Below are 21,187 nucleotides of genomic sequence, written 5' to 3'. Positions count from 1 at the left end.
AAAAATGTTGTGATTGCCCTGAACTAATTTCCTAGGCTTTGTGAGGAAGGGAAAGGTGAGAAAAGCCCATCTCAGACTCTAGCTTTAAATTGGGGTGAATGAAGGGTGGAGACCAAGCTGCAGCTTCCCCCCTTGTCACCCCAGAATCACTTCCTGTTCACTCCTGCAGCAAGAGCTGGGTGAAAGTCCCTGGATTTGTCACTGATTGTCAGGGAACACAGTTCTGCTTCAGCAATTGCTGGCTTGACAAACACAATCTGGACAATCTCCTCAACCTTGGACAATAAAATGAAAGATTGGATTTTTTTTTTCTTTCACCCCAGCTGTTGGTATTTCTTTTTCTATTTCTAAACCAAACTGACTCTTTTGGGGACATTAAAAAGTGAACAGCACTTGAATTGTGTTTGCTTGTTAGATTCCTCTGCTTTGCTGTTTGTTCAGACTCATGAACGAGCCATAAAATCAAATGTCTGCAACACTCCTGATGTCCACTATTCCAGAGAGATCCATACTTTGGAATTTACATCCTGACAACTTCCCCTGCAGAAATCCATCAGAAGAAGAGTGTTATTACAGCCAGTGGTGATCCTTGAAACTGCAGGACCAAGAGTGAAGATCCAACCTTCTCTTAAATAATATTTTCATCCCTCATCTCAAAAAAAGCTGATAAACATCCCATCATTCAGCCAGGATCCCTGTTGTCCTGTTTGGTGAGGCTCTGGCTGGTTTTCCTTTCTCCTTGTCTCAACGTGCAGCAGATTTATCCAGAATCCAGCAGGATCAGGAGGCGACACTCACCATTTTCCTGGCCTTCGGATGGGTTGGTGTGTCTGGAACCCTGGGGGTGAGGGTGAAGATGAGGATGATGGAGCTTCACAGCATTGCATGGTAAAAATAGGAAGGACCTGGAGCTTCTGGAGTGATTCCAGAGGAGGCCACGGAGCTGCTCCAGGGGCTGGAGCCCCTCTGCTCTGGAGCCAGGCTGGGAGAGCTGGGGGTGCTCACCTGGAGAAGAGAAGGATCCAGGGGGAGCTCAGAGCCCCTTGCAGAGCCTAAAGGGGCTCCAGGAGAGCTGGAGAGGGACTGGGGACAAGGGATGGAGGGACAGGACACAGGGAATGGCTTCCCACTGCCAGAGGGCAGGGATGGATGGGATATTGGGAAGGAATTGTTCCCTGGGAGGGTGGGGAGGCCCTGGCACAGGTTGCCAGTGAAGCTGTGGCTGCCCCTGGATCCCTGGAAGTGTCCAAGGCCAGGCTGGATGAATTTGGAGCAACCTGGGATAGTGGAAGGTGTCCCTGCCCATGGCAGAGGATGGAACAAGATGAGCTTTATTTTCCCTTCTCACCCAAACCATTCTGTGGTTCTTTGGTTCCCAAAGACCCTTGGGAGTGGAAGGCACTGAAATCCCCCAGTGCAGTGAGATTTGAGCTGGGCCTCACCCAGGGCAGCTCCAGATGGGCTCTGGGTGCTCAGCACAGGCAGAGCTCCGTGCAGTGCCACCAGCAGTTAATTGCACAAAACAGGGAAGACAGAGCTCACAAAATCTCACACACAAGTGATAAAGAGATATCAGGATGTGCTGTCAGCTGTCTCCTGTGCTCTTCCCCCTATGCCCTAAATGGCATCAGCTGTCTTGTACTCGTTGAAGAAAGGAGGAAGAACATGGCCAGAGTCTTTAGGTGAGATCTGAAGCAGAAACAGAACCTCAAATGGAAAGTGAGCGAGGTTACAGCCCCGTAACCCAGCTGATTACAAAAAAAGAAACTTCTCAGGCTTGAACCTGACTGGTGATAAGCTCTCTGAAAGTCAAGTGCATGCAATAAATAACCCCACCCCTTCTATTGGCTCTCAGGCTGCTCTGAGCTGTGAATGGGCCAATTTAGACAACCCCAGACCCACATTTCTCCTCCCATTTTCAGACCAGCTTTATACTCTGAGGCTCCAGGCGATGACTTTCACCTCACCCCTGCTTGAATGAGAGCAATTCAGGGCCCAGTTTGCAGCAGGACTGGACTTCTTACAGCCTGAGGAGCCTCTGTGGGTTCTTCTAAGGTAGACCCCATTCTAATATTAGCAGTGTGTGAGAAGTGTGGTCATACTGCCAGCCCTCCTCTGCTATAAGTGTAACAAACCAGCTCCATTTGTCATTCAGCTGTTGGCAACAGGAAACCACCAACAGCAACTCAACACACGACAACCAGGAGAATTAGGGTTTTCTCTTTCTGCAAAGTTTGAAATTCGTCAAAAGGAGCTGATAGTCCCAAGCTGATGATCTGGAAGGGGTTTTTCAACTCTGGTGCACAGCTAAGATTGAGTGGGATATGATTTAATCTGAACACAGGACACTCAAGGTAAGTGCAAATGATTTTCCAGCAGTTTTCCTTCCTTCCTGCTGCCTGTTTGTTGCCTGGTGCTCCACTGGGTGATTCCCTTAGGGTATTTAAAGATTTGGCTCATCTATGGACCAGTGATTATGAAGGATTAAGATGGGACATCCAGTGAGCCAAACTGCTGCTGTGGACCAGGATAGGGAATGTGTCTGTCTTTCCTTCTGGCAGCTTCCCAGTGCTGGAATTGGGCAGGCTCTGAGGTGGGACTGATGCTCACCCAGTGGGTTCTCCCAGGTGAACTTTTTTTCTCTTAAAAATAGTGAAAAGTAGATGATAGCCAAGAGAGAATGAGTTTCATCCAACTGAATTTCTTGGAAATGAGAGTGACAGGAGAAAATCAGGGAAATCAGGGACCCAGTTCTGAAGCTGAGGGAATTTTGGGTGCTCAGCTCCCAACACAGCAACTTTTGAGCGCTGTGGACAGTGCGGGAAAGGGTCGAAATTTTAATTCCCCATTTGTAGAGATGCACATTTGGGATTTTTGAGAGTTTTTGCTTTCTTCCACCCCAAAGATGGCTTAAATGGTCTCACTGGATGCAGTATTTTTTTTAACCAGCTCCTCCACTCCAAAGTTTATGGTGGTTGTAGACAAAGCTTCTTGCAAAGTTGGAAATCTCCAAGGGAGCTATAGGAAGAGTGGACTTGCTGCTTCTATCCTGCTCACTCCCCAGGATCTACTCTAAGCCTATAACTTTCATTCCTGATTAAAATTTAGGTCAGGCTCAAAATTCCAGAGCTCTAAGTTGGAGCATGGATATTTCAGGATCTCTGTGCTTGCTGTGGCACTTTTGGGAAGGAATAGCCCTTGCTGTGTTGTGGGGTATTTGCATCTCAGACCTCCTCAGGTGTTTCCTTGGGGCTTTGTGGCTGATGATGCCCCACTGAATGCTCTTCAAAGTGCTTTAGTTACCCCACTCATGATTTGGGGCTATTTCTTACCTGTCATGATGGGCTGCTTTGATATTTAATTGATTATGGAACTTTAACAGTGCAAAACCAAAACGCTTCCAGCAGTGAGGGTTCCTGCAGCATGCAGAGCACACACACATGGTCTCAGCTCGAGTACATGCTGGAGATGGAGAAGGCAGATGGAAATGAGGAATAAAAAAAGGACAGCTGCAGGGCAGCCCAGGCACCCTCATTAGTATGCTGGGTCAGTCATTCTGTCAAGGTTTAAGTCATTTTTATCAGAAGATTCGAGGGCTGCAGAGCTTGTGATTTCTTGTTCATATTCTGCTTTCTTCTGCCAGACCTCCTGCAGCATTTCCATTATATTGGTACCCAAAAGTCAGTGAAAAAACCCTTCTGGCTCATTCTTGTTTTGTTCTGCCAGTACAGTGCTATTGCTGTCCCGTGAGGATGGCAAAGTCAAAACCTGAGTTTTCTGGTGGAGGAGGAAAGACCCAGGCATATTAAAGCGAAAATTTTGCAAAGGTGCTTCTGATTCTTCTTCTCTTTTTTTTAATTAATAATTTTGTTAATATTAATGTATTAATGTTATTATTTATTATTTATTTTATTCTTCTTTTATCATCTTCTTTTCCAATGAATTCCCATGTTCCATTTAATCACTGTGGGGTGTTCTGGGATGCTGTAATACCCCGGACTTTCAGCTGACTTGGTGTGCTCCCAGCTCCTCTAACTAAATCCAAAATATCCCAGAATGGGCATCCCATTCCCTCTTAATTTGGGCTGTGTGTCCCTTTCAAACACGGCCATCAGCTCCTTTATTTCTGCTTTGTGACTTTCTCCCTGTCTGACCTTACAACCTTTAATTCTCTGTGGCACCTTGATGGGCGCATCAGCATCCAAAAAGGCCTTGAGGACATTTTCAGAAACAGCTCAGGTTTTCTGTCATCTCCAGCAGGTGTGGGAAGGGGGGATTCACATGGGTGGATTTCACAGGGATGTGCTGAGCAGAGTAGGAGCTCCTGGGCATGCTGTTACTTCATCATTATTTGCAGTCCTTCCTTCCTTCCCCTCATTCTTTCCATTCCATCTGTGTTAAAAAAGGAGTTTCCTCACTGCTCCTCCACGCTTCACCAGCCTCTGGAGGCAACCAAGCATTGCCTCCATGTGGGTGAGTTCCCTTGTAGCCAATCATTTCCTGCAGGGCTTCTACTAGGGGCAAAAAAAAAAAAAAAAATCTTTCAGGACACCTGGGGCTAAATCCTGCTGGAATCCTTGCCAGCCCCAAAGTTTCCATCCATGTCTTAATTCCATGTGGTGCAAGTCAGCTTTTTCATTAGGCTGACTCCACATTGCAAGATTAGAAGTTGCTGGAGGGGGTAAAAAAGGATGAAATTCCCCCTTGCAGAGGTCTTGGCAACAAATTACAGCCCCAGGGTCTTGATGCTGCTTGTGGAAGGAGCTGTTGCACCACCGGACATCACTGGACAGAACAGGCAAGGCAGAGTCACGGTTCTTGCTTAAAAAGAAATAGGAATGTAAACCAGAATAACAATATTTCATGTTGAACAAGACATTTGCTTCTCACAGGTCATCTTATTATCCATACCAGGTTTAAATCCATCACAATATCCAGCCAAAAAAATCTCCCCCCACCACCAAAACCCAAACTCAAACCACAGCAGCTCCTTGTGTTGAAGTAAAGAAATGGGTTTCAATTATAACTTTTTCCAGGAAAAAGCTGCAATTGAGCAGGAGAACAATGGTCCTGTGGTTTCACAGAGCAATTTTGTCTTTGTTAATGCTGGTCAGTTTTAATTTCGAAAATGTTGTGGCCTTGCCTATTCAAACTTCCAAACCCAGTGATAAATGCCTGAAGGAGAGAGACAGGGTTGAGCAAAGGTGTGGGGAATGTGAACTGTGTGGAATTACTGCCAGAAATGATGTTGCTCCATTTGCTGGAGACACAGCAAAGAGGGAGGGAATGAACTTGCTGTCCACTATGGAATTATGGAATGGTTTGTGTTAGAGGGGACCCTAAGGATCAGCTCATTCCCACTCCCTGCCATGGGCAGGGACATTTCTACTATCCCAGGTTTTTCCAAGCCCTGTCCAACTTGGCTTTGGACACTTCCAGGGATGGGACATCCACCATGGGCAGGACAGGCAGTCATGAGTCTTTTAGTGAAGCAAATTAGGGGTGGTTATTAGGAAGTTTTTTAAGGCTATGGGAATTGGAGAGCTGGGATAGAGTGATGGGAAGCAGTGGGAATTTCCATCACTGAAAGCTCTGAAGTACAAATTAGGGGGTCTCTGAGATTAATGACCTTCATGGTGCCAGTCCTACATTTCTGCCACCCTGTGAAATACACGTGGCTTCTGAACTGAAATGTGCTTTTCAAAATCATCCTCCTGCATTTCCCTCTCTTTATTTATTTACTTACATACTCATAAAATAGTTTTCCAAATTTAACCTGATCTCACTGACGATTCCTGCTCCCCTGGAAGCCGTGGAATGTATTACTGATCAAAAAGCAGCCAGCAGCACCCCTGGGGTCCTGTGTGTCAGGCACGTAGGAGACACAGCAGAAATAATAAACACATGGCTCACAAATGAATTCTTTGCTACTTAACAAGCAGAGAAGAATGAAAAATTACTCGGTGTCCAGGATATCTGGTCTGCCTTGGTGATGGCAGAATCAGGAATTATTTTGGTGGATGAAAGTTGGGTGAAAAACTTTTTTGTCCCTTGATAAAGGGACCTTACAGCCAAGAGGCAAAAGAAGTGCTTGGACCCATGCCCAGGTCCCCATGGTCCCAATTTACTACAGGATGGTGTTTCCTCATTCACAGAACTCCTTCTTCTCCATGAAATCTGGGGTGGGAAAGAAAACCATAACAAAATGCAGAGGAACTGCCAGACTTCTTTCAGCTCAGACTTCTTTCAGCCTTGCCCAACACCTGAGCCATGGTGGCATCCAGGATTAGGTGAACGACTTGGAGCCATGAAATTTGGGATAGAACATCTCAAAATGGGAGGATGATGCTTGAGAAGTGGGCTTTGAAAAGAGGTTGTGGAAAAATCAAGGTGTCACCTGCAAAGCGTGATTGAAAAAGGGAGAAATGATGTGCTAAGCACGCAGAGAAATCGATAGAAAAGCTTTAAATTGACTTTTATCTCGACATTTTTTCCTGGCTGTTTCTTGCATATTTGGCCTTGACCGTTTTAGAAGTAGAGGAAGAAGAGCACAGCTGCTTGAGACATTATTGCACGATTATTATTCTTTTTTTTTTCCAGTGAAAGGTGCCAATATTCGTGGTGTTTCTGTGACAGAACCTTTTGAAAGGTGGCAATTTACGGTGGAATGCTTTTTTTTTCCCTGAAAATTGTGGTGAAAAAGTAGGAAAAAGCACTCTAAAAGTCACTGAGTGGTCTGCCAAGGAATAATAACTGTGAGTGGAAGGGATTTGTGAATGTGGGACTCTGTACAAGGCTGGTCTTAACCAGGTGAGAAAAAATCCTGGTTGTTTTAATGCAGTACTGCTGATGCCAGGCATTGGATGGACACTGGCAAAGCAAGAAACTTTAGGAAATAAGATTTCTTCTGGCTCTGAAGCAATAAATTCAGGGCAGATCAAACGAGAGGTAACCTGAGAGTGGATCAGCCCCATAATTTCAGTGCCATAAAAAATGACTTTCTGTAACAAACCTGGTTGTGAGGTTTGGCTTTGTTCTGCCACATTTCTGGCTCCTTCGAGCACCATAAGGATGTTTCGATATTATTTTAATTCTGAAAATCGAGTTAATCTTCTAATTTTGGATAAGGGATTAAAAAGTAATGGGTTCCTTCTTTCTTTATGAACACCAGAAAGGAAATAATATTGAGAAAAGGACTTGGCTGCTGCAAGCAGCCAAGAATAGTCATGTTGTGAGTGTAGAACAAGCCTGGCAGGGAGGATTGGTCTGGGTAGGAGTCACTTTCTCTGTCCAAAAAGGCTTTTCCTCATGAGATCCAGACAAAATCTCTTTGTGGCAATTACTAGCAGAATATCTCCCTGCTGCCATCAGGCAAAAGCTGCATTTTCATCCCAGTCTCCGGAGATACCCCTGCAAAACCAATGGGATTTAATAAAAAATAATGGTAGTGAAACAAGAGGGAGCCCATCTTCACCCCACACTCGGGTGATCTGGTGCCTGTGTCTGAGTGTCATCCCAAACACAGGGATGGGATCAGGGAAAATCCTCTGTTTTCCTTCAAATCAGTGAAAAAGGGATAACCTGAGATCCAACATGAGAAATCAGGATAGACTTCAAATAAATATACTCAACATACATGTGCAAATATAATCCAGGAGCCACCACAGCTTCTGGGGACCACCAGGGGTTTGGATGCAGCCATCAAATATCAAATATCAAATAAATCAAGAGTGGGAAAGGAACACTGAAATTGCCTGTTTTAGTAGTGGAGATGCTGCCTCGGCGTTCTTAAAGTCCTCAGAGAGTTCAAAAAATGGACTCAAAATGGAGTCTGGTGGGTTGGTTATGACACATCAGCCTCTCCCAGGAGCAACAGGACGCTGTCAATGAGCTTTGAATCTGCTAGAGGAGTGGGAACAGGGAGGTTCTGATGGTAAAGGAGGCGACTCATTCCTGAAAGGGAACAGAAAAGCTTGGCCAGCCCAGGAAAGCAATGAGGAGGAAATGAGCAGCCCAGGTTTTGCAGCAGCAGGATGGGGAACAAGTTCTGGGGAGTCAGCTGGGAGAGGAGAGGAGAGGAGAGGAGAGGAGAGGAGAGGAGAGGAGAGGAGAGGAGAGGAGAGGAGAGGAGAGGAGAGGAGAGGAGAGGAGAGGAGAGGAGAGGAGAGGAGAGGAGAGGAGAGGAGAGGAGAGGAGAGGAGCCTTCATCCCTCTTGGAAGGCTCACAGCAAAGCTGGAGCCACCTCTGCAGCAGAAATCCCAGCAGGAATGCCTTTGGTTCAGTGTGAAATGGATAAAATGCCATGGGATGGGCATTGCTGCAGAAGGAGGATGTGCAGGGGCCACCACTACAGGAGTTCGGCTGTGGGGTCATCCTGGTGGGCTGTGGGGTCATCTGGAGGGAGATGGGGTCATCTGGAGCCCAGGAATGGCTTTAAACTGACAGAGAGCAGGTTTAGATTGGATATTAGGAAGAAATTGTTCCCTGGGAGGGTGGGGAGGCCCTGGCACAGGGTGCCCAGAGAAGCTGTGGCTGCCCCTGGATCCCTGGAAGTGTCCCAGGCCAGGCTGGATGTGGCTTGGAGCAGCCTGGGATAGTGGAAGGTGTCCCTGCCCATGGCAGGGGGTGGAACTGGATGAGCTTCAAGGTCCCTTCCAACCCAAACCGTTCTAGGATTCTGTAATTCCATGATTTCACACTCGTGCAGGGGGCTGCAAGGACACTGGAGAACATCTGGGGGCTGATGTATGAGAGCAGGGTGGAAGCCACCAGCAGAAAAACCCTGCTTGGCTGGGTGAGATCCCAGCCTGTGCTTCCAGGTCGGGGGAGCAGGGACAGATGGAGCCCATCTGGAGTGACTGGGAGCTGCAAGTGAGAGACTTTCTCCCTTCTTAGTGCCCTTTTTCCCAAGCTTTCTCAGAGTTCCTTCTCCAGCTGCTTTCAGAGGACATCCCTGGGCTGAGGAAGCAAATTAGGCTTCTGGACTCCAGAAGCTCCATCTCGTGGCCATGAGATCCCCAGGCTGGAGGAAACAGAGGAGGCCCAAGGATGAAGGGATGTGCCCCAGCTGACACACAGGATACCTCAGATACCAGCAGGACCTCCCTGGGATACAAACCACCCCACATCCAATAATTTTTACTTTTAATTCTTGCTTTTGAGCTGCCTGAACTGCGGCCATCGCTGGGAGAGCCTTGGCAGCAGGCGGCTGCAGCTGCTGGGTTTCCCCACTGCCAGCAGTGGGAATGTGTCTCAGATCAGAAGCAGCTTTCTGTCTGGAGCTGCCACCATGTCACTCTGTTCCCAGGATGACTTGGCAGACACTACTTCAGTGCTTTGCTGCACCTCGTGGTAGCTCCTCCTTCCCACCTCAGCAGTGGATGACAGCAGCTTTCTAAAAGAGCAACTTCCCTTTTCACAGGGGTAGGAAGTGAAGCTCATTTAGCAGGGAGGTCACCCACCAAATGGTGAGGCCATGTCCTAAAGCTCAAAGCACTCCAGCTAACCTGACACTGTCCTCTTCTTCCCCAGCCCCAAACCTGAGCAGCTCCACCTCCATCCCCTGCCCTTAGCTGGAGCTGGAGGAGAACTGGGAAGGGAAAATGCAAATTGGCAAGGGGGAAGTTTGGCAAACCTGCAAGGGCTTCCTCATTTCTGTGTCCCTAAGAGCAGGCACACCTGGGTGTTTGTCCTGATTGTCTTCAGTGTCACCCAGGCTTGCAGAATGTCAGAGGATGGTGCCAGGCTCTTCTCAGTGGTGCCAAGCCACAGGATGAGCAGTAATGGACATAAAATAAACCTCAAGAAGCTCCAGCTCAACCATGAAGAAGAAATTCTTTATGCTGAGGGTGTCAGAGCAATGAAACAGCTGCCCAGGGAGGGCATGGAGTTTCTTCTCTGGAAAAATTCCAAACACACCTGGCTGTGTCCCTGTGTCACCTGCTCTGGGTGACCCTGCCTTAGCAGGAATGTTGGACTGGGTGATCTCCAGAGGTCCCTTCCAATCCCAAACTATTCTGGGATTCTGGGATTTTGTGATTTAGAGATTCTGAGATTCTATGCTGACCCTCCAGGGTGACCCCCAAGCACTTGCAAGTCCCTGTGTAAGGCCCAGCCAGCCTTGCAGCCCTCCATGGGGTTGTGTTCCTTTGCCAGGAGCACAGCTGCAGAGCCAAGGCTGATTCCCATCCCGTCTTTCCAGATGTTCCACCAGCAACGTGCACCCTGCAGCAGCCACCCCCACCTCACACACCACCATGTCCTCAGCCACCCTCTTGTTGTCCTTGTGTCCTGTGGCTGCTGAAGGTCTTCTGCCATGACCTCAGCTCAGATCTGCCCTGTGAAGCTTTTCCTCCCATAAACAACATCTCCAGCGTGGGGTGACCTTTAGCTGGTGCATCACAGCCGGCAGATGTTGGCTCATGTTTGTCCTGCTCGGTGGGGGCAGCTGAAGTGTAAACGATGTGAGGTCATCCCAGCCTCGAGCTGGCTGAGCCCAAGCGTCCTTTTCCCTCCTGCTGCCACTCACAACGCAAAGATGACGCCACACAATTACCCACAGAGGTGTACACGGTGGTTTTTGGGCGCCTCGTGTTTGTAACAGCTTCAGAAAATGCACTGAGAACACCCCAGAGGAGCCAGCTCGTTACACACCCACCATGGGAAGCCTCTGAAGAAACAAATCCTGCTTCTTATACAACATTTATCTCCCAGGACAGAGTTTCAGTCTCTCAATTGAACATGCTGAGGCAAAATGAGAAAGTCACTTCCTCAGAGCCACCCACAAGTCCCTGACCAGGTCTTAATTCGTTAGACCACGCTGCTATGGTTGAGTAGGTTCATAGAGGGATGGGGCTGGCTGGAACAAGAGCTATTTAATCAGTAAAAAGTCTTTTTTTAGTCACAGAAAGGAAAGAGCATTGCAAAGCCAGTTTGTTGGGTTGTTTCCTAAAATTTGGTGGTTTGCATAGTGGAGGCACAATCCACTCACAGTCATTTTCACTGTTTTTAACAAAAGCTGTTAATAGCCTGTGGCATTTGCTGGGGTTTGTGTCTGTGTTCTCTTTGTGTTTCTTGTCTTCCTCATTGTTATTTCCATTGGCCAGGTTGTCTGGGAAGTGCAACTCCCACCCCCTCCCAGGTGATCATTTTTATAATCAAAATAGAGCAAGGAATCCTTAGGGGGGGAGAAAAGAGTCAGTTCTGACACAAAGACCTGATTAAAAAAAGAAATCCCATTAAAAGCATTTGCAAAACCAGGCTGCTCCCTGCGATCCGGGGGTGTAGAGCTGTTGGTCTCGTGGATGGTGTGGATGTGGTGGAAGCCAGAGGCCTCTGAAAGAAAAATTTGGGAAGGGCCTTCAGCCCCATGGAGCATCTGTCATGGGTTCGGCCGGTGGCTCGTGCGCCCTCGGATCGTGTCCCCAGGAGCAGCAGCGTGGGAAGCAGGCAAGTCGGGAGCATCCCACCCCCATCCACGTTCCCCTGAGGGTGGGGAGAAGCCCAGAAGGTTTTTCTCTGTCTTCATCCACTCTCCCATCCCTCCTTGCCCTATTTCCTCTCCCCACCATCTGTGGGTTAAAGAGGTGATGGAGGCACTGGATCCGGCACCGAGGGATGCAGGGATGCTGTTCCCTCTGCTGCAAAAGGAGGGGAGGACAAAGAATTTCCAGATGTGCACAGCCTGGCACTCCCATCCTCCCCATTCTCCCAGGGCCTGGAGGGGAGGAGAGGATTTACATGTGGGGAAGGCTGACAGGAGCTGGACACGGCTGTGATGAGTAGGGAAGTGCTCTGGCATCCCACTGCTATTCCTGACATGCAGTTGGAGGTGTTCAGGTGGGGAATTGTAGGAAGGATGTCCATCCTTCCCTACAGCCTTTTGCCTCAGCTGAGTGTGGTGTTATTCATCATTCCCTCCAAGACCCAATCTAAGAAAATGAATTCCTGAGCACCAGCCTGCCACCAGGTTCGTTTCTCCTCGTGGTTCTATAAAATGCTGTCCTCTTCCTAGGAAAAGTCATCCTCTGGGATGCAGGGCCTCCAGGAAGGGCCTTTCCCAGGGCAGAAGTTTGGGTGGCCACATGCAAAGGTGTGGAACCCATCCATCTCCTCATGTTCTCAGGGCTGGGAGGGCCAGGACTTGCCCAGATCCCTACAGATTCCTGTGATGTGTCCTCCAAGTGCTGTGGGATGGAGCATCAGGGATTCTGGCCAAGAGACCATGGCCTGTCCCCACTTCCATAGGGTTTGGATGTCAGAATAGGGGTGGCCTGCAGAGGGGATTTCTCCCTGCTGTGCCTCATCTCACCCAGGACCCATCCACAATTTGGCCAACACCAACATGGTGCAGAGAGAGGCTTGAGCTGAAATTTGGGTTGAAATTCCAGGCTCTGCAGGAAGTGCTGTTTGGGCAGTGCAGCTTTTTGCCATAAAACCTGTCACACTCTGAAGAACCCCAGAGTGGCTGCAGATACCCTCATTCTCCTGGACCCATCCTCCTTCTTCCCACTCCCCCTGAATCCTGCAGAGACATTCCCAGCAGGCATCCCACCTTGCTGCCTGGGCTGAGCTCATGAGGGAAGCACGAAGGGAGCTGGGATAAGCAGTCTGCCCTCCTGCTTTTCCCCTCTCCAAGACCCTGATCCCTGGCTCTGTTTCCTGGCCCGCAGCCTCCTGCAGCCCAGCTGAGCATCTGTCGGCTTCCAGTGAGAAGCAAAACTCAATGTAAGCAGCCATTTTTCCTCCAGACAGATGTTTTGATTAGGGAATGACCACTCTGGCAACGGGAGGCTGTTTTTTAATCCTGGAATGAGCAAGAAGCTTTTATTATCTTCTTCTCTTTATTTTTTTTTTTTAAATTCGCTGTCAAAAAACTTTCTGCGTCTGCTTAAACTCAAGGTCCTGGAAATCTGTGTGCTCCCACCCCCCCCCCACCCCCAGCCTCACACAGCTTTCTCCCAACTCTTCAGAAAGGCCTGGAACAGATGGATTTTCTGCTTGGTTCACTTCCTTGGGCCAGGCTCACCTGCAGATCATAGCCTAAGAAAAATGGTAGATTTAGGGCAGATATAAAATGTAATAGAAATGGAGATCTAGCTTGGTTTGTAGCAGGAGATCCTAAAATAAGCCAGTGGGCTTCAGTCTCTTTCCTGAAATGTGTACCCCTCACTTAGGGATAAATGACAGGACAACAAAGCTCCTGGATTTGTTGTCCATCTGCCCTGGGCTGCCAGGGAACAGATATTTCCAAGGCAATTTGGCCACATTGGCTGTGCTCAACACTGGAACATTTACAGAATCCAAGCCAGGGAGGTGGGATGCACTGGAGTGGAGAAAGAGGAGGATGGGGCCAAGAGAAGGAGGCAGCTACAGCTGCTTTGGGGTTCTTCAGGTGTGAGAGGTTTTATGATGGATCAGCCCCAACATCAGCATCTCACCTCAGTGAGAGCCCAGCTGCTCCTGGGGGTTCTTCACCTTCCCTTCAAGGACCTTTGACATGGACCAGAGTGTTTGACAGAGTCATTGCACAAATACAACCTGGCATCCACCAAAGATCAGGGCTGGAACAGGGTCTGAACACTGCCAGTGGGATATTCCCAGCTGTCCAGTGAGGCTGCAACATGGAAACCCAACATCTGCTTCACTCCCCAGCAGGAGCCACCATGCTTCTTGCTCTGGGCTTTCCAGCTCTTCACAGGGACTTCCTGCAGTGCTGGAATTGTGGAATCACAGAATGGTTTGGATTGGAAGGGACATTAAAGCCGTGGGCAGGGACACCTTCCACTAGACCAGGCTGCTCCAAGACTCATCCACCCTGGCCTTGAGCACTTCCAGGGATGGGCCAGCCAGACTTTGGCTACCATGTCACAGAGGATGGCCGTAGCCTCCACCATCCACCTCTGAGAAAAACCTTGCTCATGGTTTCAATGCTCTTTATAGCACAGCACGTTGGTCCAGAGCTGTCTTCTTACCTCCTCTTAGCAACGGCGCCGGAAAATTATTTCAGAATATGAACTAAAAAGGACTTGACCGAAACCCAGCAGAAGTAGCAAACAGTCACAGCAAAAACTGCCTCAGTAGCAAATCTTCCTTCTTATTTAAGGAGCTCATCCACCAAGATCTTCAGTAATTCTTCAATTTTGTGTCTTGCAAAGCAATCCAAGGGTGCCATGTCAGGAAATGTTCTGAAGAGCTGTTTTATTGAGGGAAGAGAGAATTGAATGCATCTGTGATGAGCTGAGAACTGGAGGAATTTTTTTTACTGAACTTTTTCGCTCTTCACTGATGTAATAATGCAAATCTGAATACTTAAATTATTGCATCTGAAGTGAATTGATTTCAGCAATTCTTTCGGGACAGGGGAGAACTTGCAAAGAGAAAGTCAACATTTAAAACCCTTGATAATAGGCTAGATCTGAATGTTCAAAGTAATTTTTTAGGGTTTTTGAATCCGTTTCCTTTTAAAAATGTGTTCTTAAAAAAAAAAAAAAAAGATATATTCTTAAGTTTTAAAATGAATTTAAATATCTGATCTTGGTGAGCTGTTAAAACACTTTGTAGCACCCACTGCAGAATCTGGATGGGAAGGGGGCTCATTTTGTAATTTCAGTAGGCTTAGGGGATTTTTTTGGGAGCTGCCCTCAGAGTGAAACTCTATTGGCTTACTTGGGTATTAACCTCTTTTTCCATGGCAGTTTCATGGGGTTGAGGCAAATAGTGAGCCAAGACTTCTGCTTTTCTGCTCGATTTGGTCTTGTTTCCTTTCCTGTACCCGCCCATGCAATCCCAAGGCTGCCTGTCAGTGTCCTCCACATTTCAGAAAGTGATGGATTCTCATCAGAAATGACTTCAGATCTCTTTTGCCCTCCTAGAGGAAAGCAGCCAACAGCAGTAGGTGGTGCAGAGCTGCTCACTCTGAAAAATGAGATGGGCAAAGCTTTGAAATGACAGAACCCGAGGCAATGGTGTGAAACTGAATCCAGGGAGGTTTAATTTGGATATAAAGGAAAAGTTCTTCCCCCAGAGGGTGGTCAGGCACTGAACAGGCTCCCCAGGGAATGGCCACAACTCCAAAGGCTGCCAGAGCTCCAGGAGCATTTAGACAAGGCTCTCAGGGATGCACAGGGTGGGACTGTTGGGATGTCTTGGGTAGGACCAGGAGCTGGATCCATGATCCTTGTGGGTTCTTCCCAACTTAGGATATTCTATGATTCCATCATCTTCAAAGAACTCCTTTTGACTCATTCCTGCAGAAACACTTGAACCTTCATCCACCTCTCTGTAGCCAAAATGCCACCTCAACTACCCCTGTGAAGGCTGCTAAAATTGCATTCTATCAGTCCCCAGCATGGGCACCCAGCCTGTTTTAGAGGTTCTGCCCACACATCTGGTGTTCCTGTGGCCTGCACATCTCTCCCACGAATTCAGGGCTGGTTTTACCACACAGCTCATTGTCCTGCTGTCTATTGGCTTCTTCAGCTTGGCTCTTCCAGGAATATCTCTGTGACAAATATTTTTTACTCATAACTTAGGAGCAGCTAAGCTGGACTCATAAAATTGTAGAATATCCTGAGTTGTAAAGGGTCCATAAAGATCATCGAGTCCAACTCCTGGACCTGCTCAGGACCACCCCAAGAATTACATCATTTTGATTCTAAAGCTGCTTTTTGATACATTTTTTTTTAAATGTTTATAGAATCATAAAATCCCAGAATGGTTTGGGTTGGAAGGGACATTAAAGCTCATCTCATTCCACCCCTTGCCATGGGCAGGGACACCTTCCACTATCCCAGGTTGCTCCAAGCCCCATCCAACCTGGCCTTGGACACTTCCAGGGATCCAGGGACAGCCACAGCTTCTCTGGACACCCTGTGCCAGGGCCTCCCCACCCTCACAGACAAGAATTTCTTCTGTATATCAGACCTAAATTTCCCCTCTTTCAGTTAAACCCATTACTCCTTGTCCTATCACTGAATTCCCTGATGAAGACAGAGATGGAAAAATCGTATGTGTTGCCTTAAAGCTTTTTTGTTCTGCTTGTTCTGTTTTGATTTTTGGTCCCTTTAAAAATATTTTGTTTTATTAATGTGGAGGCTTGAGGAAATAAGTCGTCCCCCCCCCCCAGTTATTAAATAAAATCAACATTTTTAGATGTGGAAAACTCTAAATTCACAAAAGGAAATTTCCACGATTTTCTGAGTTACTGCGTTCTCCCCAGCACTCCTTTCCACTGGAAAAAAAAATAAAAATAGGTTGGGAGAACTACTCTGAGTGGCTTTTCTCATTTGTTTTTTCTTGTGAAGATAATTTTTAAAAACATTAACCAGAAACGAAACACATTAGCATGACGTACGCACTCAACTCAGCCGCCTTTGTTTGTGAAAATAAAATTACTTTTAAACAATTGAAGGTTCCACCAGCTGTGAAATGGGAACCAGCAGCTCTCTGTATCCAACAACATTTGTCTGCAGGATTATTTTGGGTTTTGTAAAGCTGGCCCAAAGGATGGTGGCGTCGGGTGCCGAAGGTGTCAGAGGCAACTGGGAGAGCGGGACTGGTGGGTTTTGTAGGGACTGGTGGGTTTTGCAGGGACTGGTGGGTTTTGCAGGGACTGTGAATCCCCAGAGCTGTTCTAAGCCCTCTGTGTGTGGGTGGAAGCGAGTGACCTTTGTGGAAGGCTTGACTCAGGGTGGGCTGTGTTGTTCCCCTCTCTGAGCTGCTTTTGCAGGGCTCAGTCTCTGACGCGTGCGTGGGGACAAAGCTGAGCCCGTGCAGGGCTGCACAGAGGTGTTTCCAGGCTCAAGAGGGTGCAGAAAGGGCTGCAGTGTCCCCACGGGGGTGCACAGGTCAAGTCGTGGTCCCCACTCCTCTCAAACCCTGCCAGAGGAGCTGGGTTGGACCCAAGCCCCTGGTGGGACTTGCTGAGGTTGATGTTCCTCCAGGCCTTTCCCATTCTGCCCCACCAGTGCCACCAGTAGCTAAAAGAAGGTTCTTGACCCAGTGAGAGAAGCAGGACACAGTGATGAGGTGGATGATTATGATTTATAGCTAGTAAAATAGATATTACCAGTAAATATCTTAATAACAGCTCCATCATTCATTGCAATGGTTATAGTGTTGTAGTTTCTCCTGTTGAGTCATGAGACCTCCTCGCTTTCTAAACTGCTCAAAGAAAATCTAAGTGTGGCTCACTCCACTTAGTCTCAGATTTGGTCAACAGCCTATGATTGAAGCATTACAGTGTAAGCAAGTTCAGCTAGAAATGTACAAATTTTCAGGTTTTGGCCCTGCAGAATTCACAATTGCAAAGCACCTATGGAGCTACTTTAGGATTTATCTCTGTATTTTTGACCAGAAGTGAGAGCTTTTACTCACCCACCCAAAAGCGAGTGTTCCCCATCTTTGGGCTGGATGTCTGGGTGAGAACTCAACCAGAAGCTGCCTTCCACCTTGGAAGATCAGTTGGTCTAGTGGGTCCAATTTCCAACAGCATTTCATACTCTTTTGCAGGCCTCCAAATAATAGCAAACATTTAGAAGTAGTAGTAATAATAATTTGCTTATTTATTTATTATGTCTTCCAAATAATCATGTGAGCACCTGCTGTTCCTATGATTGAACAAATCACATTGCCCAGAGCGGAAGGGGAGAGGGAGGATGTGTGTGGGAGGATATATTTGATGCCCCAAATATCTTTTGTTGCCATCACGCATTGAGAGCAACTGAAAACCCCAAAAGAAGCATCCATGATCCTGTAGATGGTTTGCCAATCCTCTCATAAGACCATCCTTGTGACACGACTGGCAGTCACAGCAAACTGCCCACTCATGCTGTGTCTCACATTCCCTCTATCTGCCAAAAACGTGGCAGTTGCGTGAATTATCTCTCATATATCAAAGTATATCAAAGATCCCAAGATTTTCCAGTGAGACCATAACAAGGACAACAAATCGATGTCAAATATGTAGGTGGATTTTCTGTCTTTCACAGTTGGTAATGAGTGATAGCTAAAACTTATCCATCATCCAGCCTTGACTTAAAATGATACCTTGCTGTTCCCTGCATAAAAAGAAAATTCCAGCCACTCTTGTGGCAAAAAAAATACGTTATCCAGAATCTGAAATCCTGGCACAAAGTTGTGAGTGGAAGAGCAGGAAAAGTTCCCCTAATAAATCTCAAGTGCCACTGCAGCACCAGATCTGTTAAGCAGAGCAAGCTCTGGGTGCAACCTGGAGGCTGCCAAATGAAAATGAAATTTCTGCAGGAACTGCTCTGCTTGATTTAATAGGTGAAACTCTCCCTCTGACCATGCTGTCAGTGCCTGGAGCAGAGCTGAGGCCTGGGGACAGATGGATGGGCCATCTGTAAACCCAGGTCAAAGGAAATCTCTGAGATGAAAGAGTTTTGGATGGGGGGAAAGTGAGTATCAGGCTATCCTGAAATGTTTCACCAATTTCTTCTATTTTGCACACCTTGTCAGTGATAATAAAAATAAAGCAGAAGGGAGAAGACATTAAAAAAAAAGAAACCACCTTAAAATATTGTGATGACTCCATTAGAAACCCAGTTTCAGAGTCCCAGATTTGGAAATATTAGATCCCTGCTAGAAAGCAAAAAAAAAAAAAAGTTCCTTTTACTGGAATATTTTTGCCTGTGAGTCTGGCTTGCTGGGAGCTTTTCTGAACACACTGGTTGGAGTCTGACTACCAAGACACAGTGCCAGACTGACATTTGGGGGGTGTCCCTGGACCTGAGGTCCCTGATCCTCCATTTTCATTGCAGACCTTGAGGTGTTTTGGCAAGAACAGGAGTCACTGTGTCTCTGCACAGATATGAGTATTCAGGGTTTGAATTTTGGAGGTTTTTGGGCATGTAGCCCACACCTTCCAAAGCCTTTGGTTCCAAGCAGGAGTGGGGCAGACTTTGGCACTGGATGCTGCACTTCAGCAATGCTGGCTTCATCTGCTCCTTCATTTTTGAGGCTCCAAGCAGAGTCTGGCCATTTTAGCAACCCAGACCCATTATTATCCTTGAATTCCTGACCAGAGCTGAAATTACGTTTCTAGGATGAAAGTCAAACAGTCCTCAAGGCCAAGTTTGGAAACCTTAATGCAGACCAGATGATGATCCATGGAAAGGGTTTGATCCGTTTCTGTCTAGGGGTCCTTGAGGTGTCCAGGAGGTCTGAGACATCCATAGGGATGTAGGGAAACCTAATCCACGATTTCTGGGAGAACCACACCTTGTGAGGACCCAGAGCACATCAAAAAGTATGTTTTGGTTTTAGTTTGAAACCGGGTAGAAACACTAATGTAGTGGCTTTCGTTTACTAATTCAAAATGTTCCTATTGTGAGATAGGATTAGGAGGAAGGTAAACCAGGTTTAACTTTAAATGGTACAAAGAGAAACTTTATTACTAGAAATTATAAGAAAAAAAACCTAATAAAACTTTAGACCACTTTTCCTATCGCTACATACTTCTATTCTTTCGCACTGAAAATGTACAAAACAACTCAGCTTACTATCTCTAGAATAGTCTTTCACTAATTTACTTGGAAGAGGAGACTTCCTTTTTTTCGGTTATGCAGTTTTCTCTACTAGAAACAGTTTTCTCGTGGTCTTGATGTCACAGTGAGAAGTCGCCCGGTAGAATGGAATTCTGATCACTATGTAAAAATGTCTTTATTCAACAGTTTTTCCCATAACTATTATTGAGGACAACACGATGTATTGTCAATACACAATTGCAATATGTAACGATGTGTCAATCTTAAAACTCCATCACTGATTAGTCCTTGTCACGTACAAAAAAGACAGGTAAAAATTCCAGAAAACCTTTACAAACGGCCGCGTTGTACCAGAGTATTGCAGAGGGATGGGACAAACCCTCAGCCCACACTTTGCAGGCAGGATGGATGCAAGCTGCACCACATTCCTTGAACTTCTTACACTATTCCAAAGGGCCGAAGAGGTCCTGTGGCCTCCTGGACAAACCAAGTGTGAGTCTGGAAAATGAGGACAGCGGGAGCGTTTCTGTGCACGGCGCGGCCACATCCGCGCTGCCCTGGCTGCGTGGGAGGGACACGAGCTGCACAAAGCTCTCAGCAGCCTGAGGTGACACCTTCTTGGGCCACCGTGTGACCCTCCTGAAGCCCTGGTGCAGCTGAACAGCTCAGCACAGGGCTGTTGATAAATCCATCTTCATCCCTCCGGCATCACCCGGCTCTGGAGCAAGTTCAGTATCAGGTGGGGATGTCTGAGTTGGAGAGGGGACATATCCAAAGCAATCATTTGAGCCTCCTTTTTTTTTTGTTTTTCTGGTGACTTACTGTGTCTGTCTGAACCTCATTTGGAAAGTGTGAAACACCAGAGTCATGTGGGAACAGAAACCATGGGGTTCACAAGGTCCAAGGTAGCAGGAGGACTGCAGACAGGATGGCTTTCGACTCCTCTCTTCACTTCCCATCGTTCTGCATTCTGACCTTCTCCAGCTCATTCTTCATGAATGCAAAGGCTGTTTTGTCCCTCAGTGCCTGCACCTTTCCCCAAGAGCAGTCTCATTAAAAACAATTTTTGCTCTTCCTTCCAGGATGGGGTTGTTTGGCAGCAAAAATCAGCTGATGCCCAATGAGAAACACACTTCTGGAGGCAACCCAAAAATCAGGGGAAAACCTCCTCCTGCCCCACCCAAGGTAAGCCTGCAGTTTTGTGTCCTTTTGGGATCCCCTCCATAGCTCAGTTGGCGTCTGGAGTGATGCAGGCAATATTTAGAATCACAGAATCACAGAATTATTTGGGTTGGAAAGAACCTGAAAGCCCGTCCAGCTACACCCTCTTCCATGGGCAGGGGCACCTTCCACTATCCCAGGTTGCTCCAAGCCCTGTCCAGCCTGGCCTGGGACGTTCCCAGGGATCCAGGGGACATTTCCATAGCTTCTCTGGGGAACCTGATCCTCCCAGCTGATCCCTTTTGGGCAGGGGTGGGAAGGGCTCCGAGGAACCTTTCAACTATATTTAAAACCTCTAAAATACTGTATATTGGTACTTTGAAATATCTTCTCATCAGCACTTTGAAACCCAAGCTGATGTTGCTGACTTGCAAGATGGGTCAGATTCAGGCTAAGATTCAGAGTTGCAAACCACAATGGAAACTTCACCACTGTGAGTCCTCAGCGGGTTCAGTGA

General features: G+C 47.2%; 1 protein-coding gene across 1 annotated transcript in view; it reads left to right on the top strand.

Annotated features, from left to right (window-relative positions):
* Positions 1-1,987: 1,987 nt before the first annotated feature.
* BLK (BLK proto-oncogene, Src family tyrosine kinase) overlaps positions 1,988-21,187 on the top strand; it is a 45,873-nt gene continuing 26,673 nt past the window's right edge. The window contains exons 1-2 of the mRNA XM_088162853.1: positions 1,988-2,354; positions 20,592-20,694. Of these exons, the coding sequence (XP_088018979.1) occupies positions 20,593-20,694 (102 nt within the window). The 5' untranslated portion in view covers positions 1,988-2,354; position 20,592. The remainder of the gene's footprint in view (positions 2,355-20,591; positions 20,695-21,187) is intronic.

Source organism: Sturnus vulgaris, chromosome 3 (genome assembly GCF_052056855.1).
Source record: "Sturnus vulgaris isolate bStuVul1 chromosome 3, bStuVul1.hap1, whole genome shotgun sequence".
In the NCBI taxonomy this organism is placed as follows: domain Eukaryota; kingdom Metazoa; phylum Chordata; class Aves; order Passeriformes; family Sturnidae; genus Sturnus; species Sturnus vulgaris.
The sequence above is the reverse complement of the archived record's forward strand: the minus strand, read 5'-3'. Positions and strand labels throughout refer to the sequence as shown.